Source organism: Oryctolagus cuniculus, chromosome 10 (genome assembly GCF_964237555.1).
Source record: "Oryctolagus cuniculus chromosome 10, mOryCun1.1, whole genome shotgun sequence".
Classification (NCBI taxonomy): Eukaryota; Metazoa; Chordata; class Mammalia; order Lagomorpha; family Leporidae; genus Oryctolagus; species Oryctolagus cuniculus.
The window spans coordinates 114,168,525-114,188,684 of NC_091441.1; the positions used below are offsets into that span (position 1 = coordinate 114,168,525).

At 41.6% G+C, this 20,160-nt stretch overlaps 1 protein-coding gene and 1 pseudogene across 30 annotated transcripts in view; both read left to right on the plus strand.

The window, feature by feature from the left end:
* The window catches only part of TMCC1 (transmembrane and coiled-coil domain family 1), a 246,548-nt gene that overhangs the window by 168,433 nt on the left and 57,955 nt on the right, over positions 1–20,160 (plus strand). The window contains exon 1 of one of the 30 annotated variants that reach the window (XM_070051068.1): positions 10,526–14,996. The exons of 28 other annotated variants lie outside the window; for them this stretch is intronic. In XM_070051068.1, coding sequence (XP_069907169.1) covers positions 14,955–14,996 — 42 coding nt within the window. In that variant the 5' untranslated portion in view covers positions 10,526–14,954. Of the gene's footprint in view, positions 1–10,525; positions 14,997–20,160 lie in introns of those variants that run through there. One more of the 30 variants, XM_017343737.3, reaches the window with a different exon arrangement.
* LOC127492351 (U6 snRNA-associated Sm-like protein LSm3 pseudogene) lies at positions 2–7,275 on the plus strand (annotated as a pseudogene).

Here is a 20,160-nt window from a genome sequence, read left to right on the forward strand (position 1 = left end):
AAATGAATCTTTTTTAAAAAGTAGCTTGGTTAGCCTAATCTGAATGAAATGCTGCTTACTGATGAAATACTGTTTTCAAGCAAATCTGTACTAGAATAACTGGGAGAAATTTTTTTTCCCCTGTAGGACATTTTCACTTTCCAAATTTATCCTTGTCATTCCAATTTCCTCCCATGATTATATTATCTCTTGTGATACATTATTCAGGGCATGAAAGAATGAGATGTCAGAACTTTTCTTAACAAATTATAGCTGACAGCAGAATAAACTCACATCCACCAAGTAAGAGGTTTCCACGGTTTTCCTTGCTATTTTGGTTGCTACACAGATGAAACTGAATCTGTTTCTTAGGAGCCAAGGTGAAAATGCAGAGAATACTCGACCGCTGACCTAGTCACAGCTACCTTACAATTTTCTGGGGAGTTTTCTAGATAAAAGATACAAAGAATGTGTTGTCACATGTGCATGACAGTTAAATGATTGCATCTTGAGTTAGATCGTATTCCAATTAACTCTTGGCTATCTAATGAACCACTTCAAAAGTTAGTGTCTTAAAATTGTATTATTGGTAAGATGGAGCAAAAACCCTTCACACTGTCTCTTCCAGTGAATTCAGCTCTACCACCTGGCAAACAAAAGCTATTTGAGAACTCCTGAAAGGTGTATTGTACCAGGTGAATTGGGAATAAAGAGCGGTTTTTATAAACTACTAAATCAGGATTGAGTTGGTCATTGCCCTTCCCCGCCCCACCCGCCATGTCCCCTGGCTTCAGCTCAACATAGCCTAAAGCTCAGAAGTAGGCATTAGTGTATTTTTCTCATATTTGTTTTCTTATACTGTGAGCTCAAGCAGTGCCTAAGTGACAGAAGATTGGCATTTAGCAGGAACCTAAAACTGAGAGCAGGGAACAGTTCTCTCTGACTGGTAGTATTAGTCCAAGGCGGTAGAATATACCCCAGTTGATTTTTGTTTTTCTTTCTCTTAATCTGCTTGCCTGCAGGCACAGATGTGTCATGGAACTTGAATGAGAAAACATACTAAATAAATGCTCAGCTTTTCAACTAGATAGTGAGAAAGGAGAACCCCACTGACCTAGACTGGAAGAGGGAGACTGGGGAAATAAACTTTAAATTTAATCATGCTCATCTGGCTTACCCGTGCACTGTGCATGCAGAAATAGGACCCTAGACAGCATAGCTAGAGATGAAGCATGGCTTCAGCCACTGCCAGGCCACAGGCTGGCAGCAGGGTGGTGCACACGTGAGACAGATTCAGAGAGCCAGAAAAGACTGAAAACACTGGAGCCACAGCCTAGAGAAGGCTGGTGGGAAAGTATAGCCTTTGGACATCTGGGTTGTTGGCATACTGAATGAAAACTATCAATATTTTTTGTACGCGTTAAGATGATCTAGGATCTGGCCGGCGCCGCGGCTCACTAGGCTAATCCTCCACCTAGCGGCGCCGGCACACCGGGTTCTAGTCGGATTCTGTCCCGGTTGCCCCTCTTCCAGGCCAGCTCTCTGCTGTGGCCAGGGAGTGCAGTGGAGGATGGCCCAGGTGCTTGGGCCCTGCACCCCATGGGAGACCAGGAAAAGCACCTGGCTCCTGGCTCCTGCCATCGGATCAGCGCGGTGCGCCGGCCGCAGCGCGCCGGCCGCGGCGGCCATTGGAGGGTGAACCAACGGCAAAGGAAGACCTTTCTCTCTGTCTCTCTCTCTCACTGTCCACTCTGCCTGTCAAAAAAATAAAAATAAAATAAAAATAAAAAATAAAAAAAGATGATCTAGGATCTCATAACAATATTCAGAATGTCTTGGTTTCAATAAAAAAATATTTGGCATATGAAAACAAACAAAAAAAAAATCAGTTCACCTGGAAAAAGTCGGTCAAGAGATGCCAATGCCAAAATAGCACATATATTAGCAGTATCAGATAAACACACCAGCACAGCTGTTATAACTTGTTTCAGGGGTTGGTGTTGTAGCACAGCTAGTCAAACTGCTGTTTACAACACTGGGTTCCTATATCAGAGTGCTGATTCAAGGCCTGGCTACTCTGCTTCCTCTCCAGCTCCCTGCAGATGTGCGAGGGAAGTCAGCCAGTGATGGGTCCTGCCACCTATATGGGAGACCTGGATGGAGTTCCTGGCTCCTGGCTTCAGCCCAGCCATTTGGAGAGTGAATCAGAATGGAAGATAATCTGTCTCCTTCTCTTCCTGACACTCTTCCTTTTAAATAAACTTTTTTTAAAGATAATTTTTAAAAAATGTTTTAACAGGTAAAGGATAAAAACTCTAGAAATGAATAGAAAGACACAGCATCTCAGAAAAGAAATTAAAGATATGAAGAGCCAAATGGGCATTTTAGGACTAAAACCTAGAATAAAAAGTAGTCACTGTATGTGATCAATAATGGAGATGACACAGTAAGTAGTAAATATGAAGACAAACTGGCAGTTACCTAATCAGGAAAAAAAAAATTTAAAACAGCAAGAGAAAACTAGACTTCTGGGACAGTGACAAAAAGGATAAAAGGGCTAATTCACCAAGAAGACAACCATACTAAAACTTTGTTTGTATATAACATTAAATGCTCTAATTGGGAACAGAGCTTCAGAATACATGAAGAAAAAGTGACAGAACCAGAAAGCAAAAGCAGTCCCAATAATACAGATCTTAAGACTTCTTGTTCAGTGATTCATGGAACTCATTAGCCAGGAAATAAGCAAGGATAAAGAACTAAATAAACCTTCTACTAACTGGATTATGGAACATTTCAAACAATGGAAAAATATGTGAAATGTCCATGAAGAATTCATCGAAATCAATTATATCATATAGCATAAAGCTGCCCTGAAATTATTATAAAAGAATCAAAAAAGGATATAAAGTATGTCCTCTGAGAACATGACATAAAGGTAACAGGAAAATACCCAAACAATTTAAAATTTTAAAGCACATCACAGGGGGCTGGCACTGTGGTATAGTGGGTAAAGCCGCTGCCTGCAGTACTGGCACCCCTTATGGGCGCCAGTCTGAGACCCAGCTGCTTGCTCCTCTTCCCATACTGTTCCCTGCTAATGTGCCTGAAAAAGCAGCGGAGGAGACCCAGATGGATTTCCTGGCTTCTGGTTCCCACCGGCCCAGTCCTGGCCATAGCAGCCATTTGGAGAGTAAATCAACTGATGGAAGATTCTTTATCTATCTCTGCCTTTTAAATAAATAAATAAATCCCAGCCCCACCCTCCACCCCCCCAAAAAAAAACCTCAGGGCTGGTGCTGTGGCGTAGTAGGTTAAGCCGTTGCCTGCAGCACCAGCATTCCATATGGACACCAGTTTGAGTCCTCATTGCTCCACTTCTGATCCAGCACCCTGCTAATGTGCCTAGGAAGTAGCTGAAAGATGGCCCAAATGCATGGGCCCCTGTACCCAAGTGGGAAACCCTTGAGAAGCTCCTGGCTTTGGATTGCTCAACTCCAACCTTTGCAGCCATTTGGGGAGTGAACCAGCAGATTGATGACCTTTCCCTCCCTCTCTCTCTCTCTCTAACTCTTCCTCTAAAATAAATGAATCTTTAAAAAATAAAATAAAATCACAGAGTTAATCTATAAACATATACACACACATCTACATAATCCTTGCATTAAATTAGAAAAACTCTCAAGAAGAGTTAGAAAATATTTTAAGAAAATGAAAATGTATCATATCAAAATTTGTAGCTGGATACAGCTAACATAGTACTTGGAGAGAAACTGATAACATGAAATGCTTATATTAAAAAAGATTTCAGATCAGTAATATAAGCATTGGGGCTGGCGCTGTGGCTCACTTGGTTAATCCTCCACCTGCAGCGCCAGCATCCCATATGGGCGCCGGTTCTAGTCCTGGCTGCTCCTCTTCCAGTCCAGCTCTCTGCTGTGGCCTGGGAGAGCAGTGCAGGATGGCCCAAGTCCTTAGGCCCCTGCACCCACTTGGGAGACCAGGAGGAAGCACCTGGCTCCTGGCTTCGGATCAGCGCGGTGCGCCGACCGTTGCAGCCATTTGAGGAGTGAACCGACGGAAAACCTTTCTCTCTGTTTCTCTCTCTCACTGTAACTCTACCTCTCAAATAAATAAAATTTAAAAAAGTAATATAAGCACCAGCTGTAACAAAGCAGACAAAAAGAAGGATAAAATAAACCCAAAGCAAATAGAAGGGAGAAAATAGCAGAAGCTGATGAAATTTCAAACAGGGAAAATGAAATAGGCAATATCAGGAAAGATTAATAACTTTTTTAAGATTATTTTATTTGAGAAGGCAGAGGTACAGAGAGAGGGAGAAACAGAGAGGTCTTCCATCCACTGGTTCACTCCCCAAATGGCCATAACAGCCGAGGTGGACCAAGGTGAAGCCAGGAGCTTCAGCCGGGTCTCCCGTGTGGGTTCAAGGGCCCAAGCGCTTGGGCCTCCTCCACTGCTTTCCCAGGTGTATTTATAGGGACCTGGATCAGACGTGGAACAGCCCAGACTCAAACTGGCACCCATTTGGATGCTGGTGTTGCAAGTTGTAGCTTAAACTACAAACCACAACGCGAGCCCCAGATGAATAACTCTTGAGCGAAATGATAACACACAAAAAAAGAGAAGACACAATTCACCACTATCCAGAATGAAAGGGGATTTTATCCACAGAGCCCACAGATGTCAGAAGGGTAATATGGATCTGCTAGGAACAACTCTACATGGGAATCAATGCTTAGATGAAGTGGATCAAATTCTTAAGCAACCAGACTCACCTAAAATGAAATGGATAACTTGAGTAGTTCTATAACCATTGCAGAAGTTAAATAAGTAGTAAAAATATTCTGGAGAAAAATTCTCTGGCTACATTTGCAAATCCTACCACACACACACTAGAAACATGCTAATTTTATACAGTTGTTCCAGAAAACAAGAGGAGGGAACACACACACACACAAACACTTAAAAAACCTTCTAGAACTAATAAGTAAATTTAGCTATGATAGATTGCCATTCTATACAAACCAGTTGTTCCTGTATACTTGTAATGAATAATTGAAAATTTTCTCCCCCATCTATTCAACAAGAAGTACCATTTATAAAAGCAACAAGGGAAAAACTAAAACCTAAAAGCCATGTGCAGAATCTTTGTGCCAGAACTGTGAAATACTATGAAAGACATGAAAGAAGATCTAAGTGGAGAGAGACACTATCTTCAGGGACTGGAACACTCAGCAAAAAGTGACAATGTGAAAATGTCATTTCTTCCTTGTTGATCCTTAGTTTACCACAATTCCAATCTGAAATCTCAGCAGGAACTTTTATGGATATAGGCAAGTGTACTCTCCAGTGTATATAGAAAAGCAAAGGAACCAATATTAGAAAAGAAGAATAGGGGCCAGCGTTGTGCCACGGCAGGTAAAGCCACCCCCTGCAGTGCCAGCATCCCATCTGGGCTCCAGTTTGAGTCCCAACTGCTCCATTTCTGATCCAGGTCTTTGCTTTGGCCTGTGAAAGAAGTAGAGATGGCGCAGATGCTTGGACCTCTGCACCCAAGTGGGAGACCCTGAAGAAGCTTCTAGCTTTGGATCTGCACAGCTCCAGCCCTTTTGGCTATTTGGGGAGTGAACCAGTGGATAAAAGACCTCTCTTTCTCTCTCTCTCTATCTTTCTCTAGAAGACCTCCCTCCCTCCCTCCCTCCCCCCCCCACCTGCGCCTCTGCCTCCACCTCCCTGTAACTAACTGCCTTTCAAAGAAATAAATAAATCTTTGAAAAAAAAATAGTGTTTGAAACATGGCAGATGACGTGGGCCTGCAGCAAACTACCAATACTGTAGAGGAGCTGCTGGGTCTCATCAGGCTCAGCCTGGATGAATAAATTCATGTGAAAATGAGACATGACCGAGAGCCTTGAGGTAGATTACATGCTTTTGATCAGCATTTGAATATGATACTGAGAGATGTGGAAGAAACAGTGACTACTGTAGGAATTGAAGAAGAAACATGAAGAGATACATAAATCAACAAAACGGAACCTCCTGATGCTCTTTGATTGGGGAGACTGTGTTGTGCTATTTGCCCCTCCGTTTAAAGGGACAGGGCATTCACAGGAGAAATTAGCATACAGTTTGATTTGAGAAATGCCCCACAGATTTTTCCACTCCTGAAATGAGTTGATTTGCAAGTAACTTAGAACCACTTAAGCTAAATGGTGGTTTCATTTTTCCCCAGTATTGCCTGCCAGTGTGGTCACAGAGATGCAGAACTGTTTCTGGAATCGATTTGCTCCATTGTATTCATGTAGACAATGCATGATTTTTTTTCTTTAAATTAAATTTGATATTAAAGAATAAAGTTAATTATTCTACCAAATCGTCAGCCTCACCATAGGACTTCAATATTTCATCATATTGGCAAAAGAGTACACACATAGATTAATGCGACAGAATAAAACATTCAGAAACAGACTCAAATAAATATTCCCAATTCATATTTGACAATTAAAAAAGCAGTTCAATGGAGAAAGGATAGTGATTTCAAAAACAAAGGAAAGTGATGGAAATTCATGTGCAAAAATGTGAACCTTTCGTAACTTATGCGAAAATTAACACAAAGTAAAAATTAGGTATGTAAAATGTGAAATTCTGAAACTTCTAGAAAGTCTTAATAAAAGATAACTTTTATGAGAATGAAAAGCCATGCTACGACTTGAGAGAAAAATTCACAAATCACGTATCCAGCAAAAGACTTAGATGATAGAAAAAAACAGTCAAAGTTTAAAAGTTTTAAAATATGATCAGATGTCTTAAACAGACCCTTATTCCAAGCAGAATATACAATTGCAAATAAAAATATATAAGAAGGGGTGAGTGTTGAGGTACAACAGGATAAACCACTGCTTGGCATACCCACATCCCATTTCAGAGTGCCTACCTGGGATCAGGTTGTACCCCTACTTGCTGTTCAACATCTTGCTAATGATGCACATCCTGGGAGATAGCAGGTGGTGGCTCAAAGTGTGTGGAAGACCTGATGGAGTTTCTGGCTCCTAGCTTTAGCTTGGCCCAGCCCTGAATATTGTAAGCATGTCAGGAGTGAGCCAGCGGGTGAAACATGTCTCACTCTTTTTCTCTTAATCTTTTTCCCTCCTCCGACCCCCACCTTTCAAATATATATATATATATATATATATATGATATAAATATATTTATATAAATATATATATGATCAGCATGGTTAACCGTTAGGAAAATACAATTAAAACCATAATAAAATACCACTATTAGAGTGGCTAAATTAAAAAATACGGACAATTCTAAATCTTTGCAAGGATGCAGAGAACAATGTGTAGGCAAGGGAAATAGTGCAGCCAGTCTGGAAAACAGTTTGGAGAGTATTTCTAAGCTTAAGGTACACTGACCATGTGACCCAGCAAATCCTTTACTAGGAGTTTAACCTAGAGAAATGGAAGCTTAACACTCCTGTGACATCATTTACAGTAATGATTGTATCAGCTCTATTCCTAATTGTCAAAAAGTAGGAACCACCCTAATGTCCTTCAGGTGGGTAAATGGATAATCTGTGGTGCATTTATACAATGTACTGCTCCTTAGCAATAAGAAGGAGTGAACTGTTGATTCATTGCAACATCCCGGATCCATTTAAAAGGCATTGTGCTGGTCAAAGAAATCAGTCTGAGAAGGTTGTATACTGTACAATTCTGTTTATTACATTTTCAGAAAAATAGGGGGAGGCATTTGGCATAGTGGTTAATATACTGCTTGGGATTCCTCATTCCCATATCAAAGAACCTGGCTTCAAGTCCCAGCTCTGTTCCTGATTCCAGCTTTCGGCTAATATGTGTCCTGGGAGGCAGCAGATGGTGGCTCAAGTACTTGTTCCCTAACACTCATGAGGGAGACCCAAATGGAGTTCCTGGCTCTTGGCTTCTTCTGCCCCTAATTGTTGCGGGCATTTGGAGAATGAACTGTTAGATGAGAAATGTCTCTACCTTCTAGAGTAAATAAAATAATAATAATAATAATAATAATAGATGAAATACAATAAAAAAAATAGGGATTATTGATGGAATTAGATGTGGCCACATAAAGGGGTCTTTTGGTACTTGTCTGTATTCTGCTGCTTTCATAAGTCTGCATGTTTTAAAATTCTTAGAATTGTGCACATACCCAAAATTTTAGTTTTGCAGTATTAAGATTTAAAAAAAAAACCTTAGGGCTTAAAGTGGCAGTTTTTTAGTTGTCTTAAAAATTGTGGATGGACTAGGTTCTTGGTGTACATTGTGTTGACTAGGATGTTGGGATGATCAGGAGGGTCAGATAACGTCACTCATGAGCTAGCTAGCAACTTATATTAGCTGTTGACTCAAAAGTTCACCTGTGGCTTTTGGCTAGAGGTCTTCATTTTTCTGTTCTTGTTACTTTTGTGGTTAGTTGGGTGTTTCTGTAGCATGGCAACTGAATTCCAAAGGGAGTATTCAGAATGATCCTCTCTTTTCAAGTGCTTACTAAGTCTCTGCTAGCATCATTTTTGATAATACTCCATCTGCTGTAGCTAGTCACATGAACAAGTACAAGGTCACCAAGTGAAGAAGGACTACACAGGGCATCAATACCAAGAATGTGGCTCTATTCCAGATGATTAGTGCTTTTTTTAAAATTTGTTTTCATAATATAACACTCCTTCAGATCCTTCAGGACTATCTGTATTCCTTCATTAAAAACATAAAGAGGGGCCGGCACTATGACATAGCTAGTAAAGCTGCCACCTATGGTGCCGCATCCCATATGGGCACTGATTTGAGACCTAGCTGCTCCACTTCTGATCCAGCTCTCTGCTATGGCCTGGGAAAGCAGTGGAAGATGGCCCAAGTCCTTGGGCCCCTGCACCCACATGGGAAACCCAGAGGAAGGCTCCTGGCTTTGGATCGGCACTGCCAATTGAAGAGTGAACCAGTGGATGGAAAACACCTCTCTCTCTCCCTTCCTCCCTCCCTCTCCCTCTATCTGTCTATCTGCCTCTCCTCCTCTCTGTGTAAGTAAATCTTAAAAAAATCTCTAGTATCTATGAGGGAGTAATTGAAGACAACTTCATTGTTTTCAAAGTCATAAATTGTGACTATTTCAAACGTTAACATATATTATTTTTTATAAGCTTGGATGATTACCTCTTTATAAAGATTTAAAATGCATATTTACCAAAAAAAATTAAATTCATTCATTGTGGACCTTATCAGTTTCTCCCAAAAATTTTTCTACTGTTTATTGATCTTCAATAAAGGAGAGGAATTCCAAAGAGTATGCTAGCAGTGTAGACCATCTCAGAATTAATTCTAGGACTAGAAAAAAACCTTACTGATCATGCAAACAGCACCCTAGGAAATAAGTTGTCCAAAGAGAGTCTCCATAGATGATTTAGATAGTAAAGATGTAAGGCAGGAACACCAAGCCCAAAACATCTCTAAAAAGTGAATACATTGCAGAAATTAAGGAGTTTTGGGGTTGATTTGTTTCTTTGTTCTTTTGTTTTAAGCAGTGGTGACATAAGTAGCCAGATTGGTATGGCATGGGTAAATGCATCAAGTAGGAACAAGATTATGAGAGGGTACAGCACGGTATAGCAAAAGAAAACAAATGAAGAATTAGTAAGCAAGGATTCTGAATCTCATAGGGCTATAGCTGTATATTTTTCCTTTCAGTGTCTTGGATTTCATACTACAAAATGAAGTGTTTGGTTTCAACAATAGTTGTCAACATTCCTGGGAGACCCTGGATATCAGAATTTCTGGTGGAGATCTGTAATATGAAAAAAGTATTATCAGTAAAGTTCATGTTTTCAAACTACAAATTGCAGAAAGCAAAATGCAATAAAGTGTGTTAGGCTAGTGGAAGCACATAGACTATAGAGTGAAATAGTATTGCAGAAGATGTGAGGGGGTGTTTTAAATGTTGAGAAATAGTAATTTGAAGAACACAGATGATCTTGAAGTTCTTAATTAAAGAGGAAGAATCTGTTAATTTTACTCGTTTTTTGGGGGGGAGCATTTTAATCTAAATGCTCCCAAACAGTACCATATCTATTTGTATAAATTTACATAATTTATCAGATGTCCCTTTCTGTTCCTATCCTGATTCATAGAAGAAAATCAAAACGTTGCTTCATTTCTCCTATCTTTGGCGGTGGATTAAAACTCATACACTGGAGTGAGCATTTGACACCGCACTTAAGATGCCACTTACAAAGTCTGCATCCCATATTGGAATGCCTGGATTTGAGCCCTGCCTCTGCTTCCAGTTCCAGCTTCCTGCTACTGTACACCCTCAGAGATAGCAGGTACTGGCTCAGGTGGCCCCTGCCACCAATGTGGAAGACTAGATACAATTTCTGGCTCCTGGCTTCAGCCTGCCCCAGCCCTAGCTGTTGCGACCATTTTGGGGGGTAAACAGTAGATAGAAGATTTTATCTTCTGTTTCTCCCCACCGCCCCGTGTCACTTTGATTTTTTTTTTTTTTTTTTTTTTTTTTGACAGGCAGAGTGGGCAGTGAGAGAGAGAGACAGAGAGAAAGGTCTTCCTTTGCCGTCGCTTCACCCTCCAATGGCCACCGCGGCCAGCGCGCTGCGGCCGGCGCACCGCGCTGATCCGATGGCAGGAGCCAGGAGCCAGGTGCTTTTCCTGGTCTCCCATGGGGTGCAGGGCCCAAGCACTTGGGCCATCCTCCACTGCACTCCCTGGCCACAGCAGAGAGCTGGCCTGGAAGAGGGGCAACCGGGACAGAATCCGGCGCCCCAACTGGAACTAGAACCTGGTGTGCCGGCGCCGCTAGGCGGAGGATTAGCCTATTGAGCCGCGGCGCCGGCCTGATTTTCAAATAAATAAATTTTTTCTTATTTTTTTAAAGTTTTATTTCTTTGAAAGTTACGGAGAGAGAGAGAGAGAGGTATCTTTGATCCTCTGGTTCATTCCCCAAAATGACCTCAATGGCTGAGGCTGGGCCAGGCTGAAACCAGGAGCCAGGAGCTCCATCCAAGTCTCCCATATGGGTGAAGGGGCCCAAGCACTTGGCCATCTTCCACTGCTTTCCCAGGTATATTAGCAGGGGGCTGGATTTGAAGTGGAGCAGCCAGGGCTAGACCCAGCACCCAGCTAGAACCGGATGCCAGCATTGCAGGTGGCAGCTTAACACACTATGCCACAGCACCAACCTCTAATAAATAAATTTTTTTAAGATTTATTTGTTTGAAAGAGTTATACACAGAGTGGAGAGGCAGAGAGAGAGAGAGAAAGAGGTCTTCCATCTGATGGTTCACTCCCAAATTGGCCACAATGGCCGGACCTGCGCTTATCCAAAGCCAGGAGCCAGGAGCTTCTTCCCGGTCTCCCATGTGGGTGCAGGAGCCTAAGGACTTGGGCCATCTTCTACTGCTTTATCAGGCCATCGCAGGGAGCTGGATCGGAAGTGGAGCAGCTAGGTCTCCAACCAGTGCCCATATGGGATGCCAGTGCTTCAGGCCAGGGCGTTAACAGCGCCGACATTTTTTTTAAAAAAATGAGAGCGCGGTCTTCCATCTGCTGGTTCACCTTCAAAATGGCTACAATGGCTGGAACTGAGCCAATCCGAAGCCAGGAGCTTCTTCTGGGTCTCCTACATAGTAGCAGGGGCCTGAGGGCTTTGGGCCGTCCTCCACTGCTTTCCCAGGCCATAGCAGAGCTGAATCAGAAGAAGAGCAGCCAGGTCTTGAACCAGCGTCCTTATGGGATGCAGGCGCTACAGCTGCAGCTTTACCTGCTACGCCACAGCATTGGCCACAATAAATACAAATCTAATACATATTAGATGTTTATTGAAGTAAGATTAGATGCTTATTGAACTAAGATTCTTTAAAAATTGGGGAACTGTGTAAGAAATTTTAAATTACCCATTGGGTGTTTGAATACAAATATAGATTTAAAAACTCAGAGATTTAGGAATCTGCAAATAAGTAAATTATGTATCTCCTTCTTAGTAATTTTATCTTCATATTTGTTTGAAAGACAGAACTTGACAGGCTAAGCCAGGAGCCTGAAGGTCAATTCATGTCTCCCATGTAGGTGACAGGGACTCAACTGCTTGGTCCATCACCTACTGTTTCCCAAGGTGTGTATTAGCAGGAAAGTTGAATTGGAAGCAGAGTCAGGACTCACATCCAAGCACTCTGTTATGGTCTGTGAGTGTCCAAGGTGTCATGTCAGTGCTGTGCTTAATATCTGCCTTGTGTATCTCTTTTTTACAAATTTCCTTTATTCCCTTCTTCTGTATCACTTCCATTATGTGTTAAGAAACCTGTTTTTTGGCTGTTCCATGTATGTCAGACAATGTATACTAGACACTTGTTGTCAGCTGTCTCTCAAGAGCTACTGTTACAGCCTCCTACCCGCTCTTCATACATCTGCCCTATCTCTGACTAACCAGAGATCCTGGTAAAGCCTGGATCAGATCCCATGCCTGCTCTGCGCAGAACTTCCAGTGACTTCCTCATAGTAGCCTGTGAGCCTTGCATAGTCTGACCTTCTTTCCTCTGCCATGGCTGCATTTTCTATCATTTCCTCCTTTGGTCACTCAACCTCCAGATGTTTTTTGTGTATACCAAACCCCTCTCTGTCTCAGAGCCCTTGTGCTTAGTATTTCTCCTTGAAACAGCCTTCCCCCAGATACCATGTGACTTGCTTCTTCCCTCCATTCAGGTCTCTGGTCAGATACTAATTTATGAGAGGGGTCCTCATTCTCTGTCCCTTGATTCTGTTTTATTTATTGGCTTCATTTCCCAGCTGGAATATAGGCATGTTATGTGTTCTCCACTGCAGCTCAGTGCCTCAGATGTGTAAATGAGTACGTCAGCTCAAGTTCCACCTATTTCTCTGAAGTTTTTTCCCCCAACCTATAGTGATATATTCTGCTTTCTTTTTCTAATCTGTGTTGTAGGTGGTCATGTTCTGTCTCCACAGGTTCCCAAATGACAGAGATTTTTATAAACCTAACCATGTAGTAGACAAGAGTACGGAGTCATAACATTACTTTGTGGCTTTAATTCCCAGTTGTGCCACTTACCCAGAAAACTGGGCAGTTTAGTAACCTCTGTTATTCTGTTTCTCTGACTGTAAAATGGCAATAATGGGTAGATCAGTAACTGGAACAAAGTGTTTATATGGAGTTTGAATGGAAAAAGCAGAGAGCGGCCTGATCATCAAGATGCTTGTATAGAGGCTGGCACTGTGGTACAGTGGGTTAATCTGCCACCTTCAACACCAGCATCCCCTATGGTTGCAGGTTGAGTTACCTGCTGCTCTACTTCTGATCCATCTCCCTGCTGCTAATGCACTTGGGAAAGCAACAGAAGGTGGCCCAGATGCTTGGGCCCCTGTGCCCATGTCGGAGACTCAGATTAAGCTCTTGTTTTCACTCTTGTCCAGCCCTAGCCGTAGCGGCCAGCTGGGAAGTGAACCAGTGGATGGAAGATACCGCTCTCTTCTCTCTCTTTCCCTCCTCTCCCACCCCCTCTCTCTAACTTTTCCTTTCAAATAAATCTTTAAAAAGAGAGGGGGGAGAGATGTTTGTGTAATATATCTGAGTGCAATTTTTTGTTGGAGTAATGAGAACTTTCAAAGACTTTTTAAAGCCATAGCGTGACAGAATAAATCTTCATCTGTTTAAAACACTTTATTCATTCAATCTGTGCTTATACTGAACTGCCCAACTTCTAATAGATTTACCTCTCTGTTAGTATTATTATGCAATTTTTGTTTCATCTCAGTTGTCCTGTGTTTACTGCTGTTACTTGACCAAATTTTTACAGATATGAAGGAGTAGGTGTTTATCCTGTTGGTTTAAATGCTGGATAAGATGTCTGTATGCTATATTTGATACCTGGCTGCAGCTCCTGACTCAAGCTTCTTGCCAACATAGATGGTGGGAACCAGCAATTATGGCTCAGGTGATTGGTTTTGGAGCCATCGATTGAGTTCCCAGCTCTCAGTTCCCAGCTTTAGCGTCAGACTTTGGAAGGATTTTTGGAGTGAATCAGCAGCTGGGAGCACTGTCTTTTTCTTAAATACATATGTGTGCCTGTGTGTGCGTGCCTAAACCTATCTGATCACCTTTGATCTAGAATAGAAATTTAATAATGTGAGAGCATAAAATGTAAAGGAATATCTACATGGCTCTGTCTTCTCTTGATACAAATTCCATCTTTTGGAACCCTGTCATACTAAAACTTTTTTAGTGTTCCTTTTATTTGGGAGAATTTCCAAGGCCACACTTAGTCACACATGTACAATCTTGGTGAACTAAAAAGAAATGATGTACATAAGAAAAATAAGGTTGATTACCATTCCTGCCGTTCTGGCATATATCCATTCCAAAAAATATACTTTAGAATACCCTCTCTACTTCACAGTAAAGTCAAAGCGGATTCTGGGTTCTTCAGCCAGGTCACAGTGTCCTAACAGAAGACTATGCCTCCTCTCAGATCTGAATCAGTATATTATTTATGATATAAATCAAAGGAACCAAGGGCTTCTTTAAATTTTTCACTTCCTGTACATATTCCCCCAGACACTAAATAGATTCAAGGGGAAAAGTTTAAACGTCCTGTGTTTGGGATTCAAAGTATTTTTGGTTCTCATTGCTTAACTGGGCTGAAGATTATCCCATGTGACAGCATAGATCTCTTGTTTTGGAATTGACATTACTTTCTAGAACAGCCATTCTGTACAGCTGCCAACATGCCCTGGATCCTCTTGCTTCATATTACAGTGATACTGCTTTGTCAGGGTAGAATTCGGCCTCACAGGGCTGGAGTCAGTCTCTGCTGACCTCATGCCACAGTACACTATGTTCAAATCTGGGCGAAACCTGAGGGTTATTCAGCATATTCCTCTTCCTCCTCCCTTACAAGCATGGAACCCTCACTCTCCTCGGAAACCGTATGTTGTATATGTGTGTGTATCTGTCTTTTTTTTTTTTTTTAATTTTCTCTTCTCATTCCTGTAGTTTCACAGCTTTAAGTGGGGGTTGGTTGAATAGACAGAGAAAGGAAATGGCCTGAGCTGCTGGAACTTAGCTTTTCCTGCAGTAGATCTCAGCAAGGAGCAACTGAGGACGAATCCATGTGTGGTTACAATGACAGGAGAGCATGTGTGTGTCCTGGTTACCCTGCTTACTCAGAGGTATCTGGGCAGAATGCAGAGGCTGCTGTGGCTGGCTGCATGCTCAGATCCTCTGGAGTGTGCCGACTCCTGGTGAGGAACTGCTTCAGTGCAGAGTGAATGTCATCCCCACTTGCCCAGACTCAGCAGTCACTAGCAAGTTAGCCTCTCCTTCAACGAGCAGAAGAGTTTCCTTTGTCGTTGGCAGCTTGGGAAAAGCTTGGGTTAAATTTGAAGATGCCAGGCATGCGTAACAAATAGGAATTTGGGTTAAAGCCATTTGAAATATTTCTCACATTAAAAAGGGGTTCTTATCACTGAGCTACTTGTTTTCAAAGTATTTTTCCCAAGGACTTGCTGATTTTATGAATTGTAAAACATTATACTCAGTGCTAAATTTGTGTTTCCGGATTAGCAGAACAGGTCCTTGAGGTAAAACTGGATGGGAATTCAGCTTTATGCAACACAACTTCCAATTTTACATTTAATCCTCTGTCTTGAATAGAAAGCTTAGACTAAGCTTGCTTTTATCATGATTTTTTTTGGGTTGTTTTATAAATTATAAAAATGTATAAATTTTCTAAGATAAATGATAAAACAATGTAAATTCTTTATTTTGCCTAATTCTTAAGTGAATACACATTAAGTGCTCAACAACAAATAATATTAAAGTTAAGATCCAAACAGACTTTTCACTCTCAAGTTTTGATATTGAATTACTCTCTTATGGTTTTTGGTTGGTGATGGAAATGCCAGTTCTGTTAACAGATTTGTTCCTTTAGTCTGTGCTCTCCTTTGCGGTTGCTTGTTCTGTTATCTTGGATTCAAACACTCTGACACATTTCTTTTTGTACTGAGGTTATGAAAGGTCAGTTTACTTACCTATGTTTATCAAGAATGCTGGCCCTGAGTGAATGAGGTGATCAAAAGGAAAAAATTCATAGGACAGCACTAAAGCGCTAAAGGTAGAGGGTGGAGACTATAATAAACCACAAGTTAACTCTTTTATCCATTTTTAAATCTTAAAAAAATTTTTTTTAATTTGAGAGAGAAAAAGAGTTCCCATCTGCTGGTTCACTTCTCAGATGCTTGCAGTGGTCTGGGCTGAAGCTGAAGCTAGAAGCCAGGAACTCAATCCAGGTCTTCCCCCATGGTGGCAGGAACCCAATCACTTGAGCCGTCACCAATGCCTCCCTGGGTCTGCATTGGCAGGAAGCTGGAGCCGGGTGTCAAACTCAGCACTCTGAAGTGGAGCAGAATCTTAACCAGCAAATACTCGCCTCTTTTTCCCAGTTAATGACAGTAGGTGGAGGAAGGAGAATGTAAACATAATTGAAATGTTTTGGTTGATTTTATTTTATCCAGCAATCACATTAATTTGTAAGGGGAGGAAAGTTTGCTTAAAAATAGTTAGTTCTGGGGCCGGTGCAGTGGCACAGTGGGTTAATGCCCTGGCCTGATGCACCAGCTTCTCATATGGGCACTGGTTCAAGACCCGGCTGCTCCACTTCCTGTCCAGCTCTCTGCTATAGCCCGGGAAAGCAATGGAAGATGGCCCAAGTCCTTGGGCACCTGCACCCGCGTGGAAGACTGGGAAGGAGCTCCTGGCTCCTGGCTCCTGGCTTCGGATTGACACAACTCCGGCCGTTGTGACCATCTGGGGAGTGAACCATCGGATGGAAGCGTTCTCTCTCTCTCTGCCTCTCCTCTTTCTGTGTAACTCTGACTTTCAAATAAAATAAATAAAATCTTAAAAAAATACATACATATACACACACACACATATAGTTCGTTCGTTCTGGGGCCAGCGCTGTGGCGCAACAGGTTAAAGCCCTGGCCTAAAGTGCCAACATCCCATATAGGTGCCGGTTCTATTCCCGGCTGCTCCTCTTCCAATCCAGCTCTCTGCTATGGCCTGAGAAAGCAGTAGAAGATGGGGCCCCCTACACCCACATGGGAGACCCGGAAGAAGTTCCTGGCTCCTGGTTTCGGAATGGCTCAGTTCTGGCCATTGCCGCCATCTGGGAAGTGAACGAGCGGATGGAAGACCTCTCTTCTTCTCTACCTCTCTCTGTAACTCTGTCTTTCTGTCTTTCAAATAAATAAATAAATCTTAAGTGTGTGTGTGTGTATGTATATATATATATATATATATTTAGTTCTTTAGTGAATGGTTACAGATTAAACCACTCATGTCTCTTACTGTTCATTGAATCTGTTACAATACTCATATTCTCATTGAGACAATCATTAAAGTGCCTAGAAATAAGCTCCTTAACTCCAGTATCTGAAATTCTGAATTCCAACAGTCTAAATACATCAAACTGCTGTAGTGTGGGGTTGATGTATGACTTACTTGCTTGAGATTGCAACATGGTTTGTGAAGATGACAGGATTGAATATTTTAAAGGAAAGCTTGAGAGAGGAAAATATAAGTGCCTCTAGGAAATAAATGAAGAGTGTTAGAAATATGAGATGCTATAGAACCTACTGTTTGTTGAAATCCATATTTTTGTATGTAAAATTATAGTATTGCATATGTTTACCAGTTCTAAAGATCAATAATTTGCAATTTCTTTTTTCAGTAGCCCTGCAATACCTCCCAACCATTCCAGACAATTCCTTGACAATGTCAGCATTGTCTAGCTTTCTGTATGCATGCCCAGAATTGATAGTAGCAATTTAGAACATAAATGTGTAATCACTTGGTCATGTACAGGTGCTATAACCTTTTTAACAGTGTTAACTACATTGGCTGCTACTATATTAAATGGTGAACTTTTGAAAGAATAGAGGAACATGGTAGGGATTCGTGTGTCAAAGATGTAGTAGAGCATACACCAAAATTTAGCACCTCAAAACAAATTTTATTTGCTCAATTCTGAGTCAGCCCTTTGGGCTGGGCTCAGCTGAGTGGTTCTTGCGCTGATCTTGTCTTGTGTCATTGTGGTTGTTGTGTGGCTCACGTACAACCAGATAGTCTACAATTGTTTTGCTTCCTCACCTGCCTAGCTCTTGGTAATAGAGGCTGTCTGGCCCTCTCCCTCCATGTGGTATAAGAATTTTAGCATGGATAGCTCTAAGAATGCAATTGACATTAACAGATGTAAAATATGCTGGAAGTCTTAGTATAGCAAGAAAGGCAAACCCTAAATTCTTGAACTCAGTTACTAATGTTTCACTTGATCAGAGAAAGTCCCTTGTCAAATCCAATTTTACGAGTTGGAGAAATAGATTCCATCTCTGGATGGGAGGACTATGAAAGTCAAATAGGAAAGAGAAGGGTGTGCTGGATTGTTTGTACATGGCTGTCTGTCTACGACACAGAGGGCCAAAGTATGTGAAGGCCATTTTTAAGGGCTGGCTGTGTCTTTGAGTGTAAAGGGAATTCAGTGAAGAATTTAAGCTGAGGAGTGACATGATTTGACTCGGGATCATTCTGGCTGTACTGTTACAGTGGACCAGTGAGGAGACCAGTGTGGTGATCCAGACAGATGATCATGAAGTTAGCGCATCTTAGTGCAGTGGGCTAAGTTACTGGTTGGGATACCCACATCCCCTGTTGGATTGCCTGGGGTCAAGACCTATCTGAGTTTCTGATCCAGTCCTATCTGAGCTTCTGATCCAGCTTCCTCCTAATGTGCACCATGGGAGACAGCAGTGATGGCTCAAGTATTTGGGTCCCTGCCACCCATGTGGGAGACCTGGATGGAGTTTCTGCCACCTGGCCTAGCCCTGGCTGTCAGAGACATTTGAGGATTGAACCAGCAGATGAAAGATCCATCTGTGTGTGTGTGTGTGTGTGTCTGTCACCTTCTGCCTTTCAAATAAATAAATTCTTTTAAAAAATTCTACTGAATTGGATGTAAGATGTAAAAGAGATTGATGGCTATTACAAGGATTTCAACCTGAGGATGTGGAAGGCTAGATTTGGCATTAATTGAGATACAATGCTTGTTGGCAGGTCAGATTTTGTGGAAAAGAGCAATTTAGGCTAGATATATTTCAGAGTTCTAAGTGGAAATGCTCAGTAGATAGTTGGCTGTATGAGTCTAGAGACTCTTAGGAAGTACTAAGGAGAGAGGTCTGAGCCGAAAACACAGTTAGATGGCATTTGAAGTCATGAGACTTGTGAAGTCATTGAGAGAATTAGAGTAGAAGGAAAGGAGGAAAAAGGACTGAGCCCTCCTCACTCCAATTTGAGAGGAAGGGGTGGCCTGTAAGGGATGAGGAACATCGCACAGAGAGTGCTGTACAGGAAGCTAAGTATGGAAACTCTTCACAAGAGGAGGGGAACGGCTGCTCTGTGAGGTGCTACTGACAGGCAAGGTAAGAGGAGAGCTGAGAACACACCCTCTTCACTTAATAATGTGGAGATGATTTTTCACCGGATGACATTTAAAAAGCCAGTTAAATGAGTTTGAAGCCAGTTTGAAAGAATTTGAAAATTGTGAGTTGTAGACAGCTTTTACGTTTCACTGCAGTAGGAAGCAGACAAGTGGCACAGTAACCGGGGGAGGAAATGGGACAAGAAGCCTATTTAAGATGGGAGAATTGACAAGTATGAGCTCATTTAATATAAGAATGAAACACTGGCCACTTAGTGTAAAGTGCTGTGGTGGGTGCTGCAAAGGGTTTAAGAATGTATATTATGTGGTCTCTGATGTAAGGATTCATGATCTCAAGTAGAAAATATAAAAATTTACAGAAATAACCAGAAACAAAAAGATGATATATACAATAAAAAAATAAATGGTTAAGCAGGGAAATAAGGAATGTTAGTATAAAGGTAGAGTCATTTGTTGAATGAATTTTAGCGAGGGATGGAGATAAGAACATTTTGTTTTCAGAAAAGCCTCAGAGATATTTTGTCTAATGCCATATTCTCATCTTAATGCTTATAGTCCAAAGCTTTAAGAACTTATAAACTTAGAATCCCGTAATGCTATAGTCATAT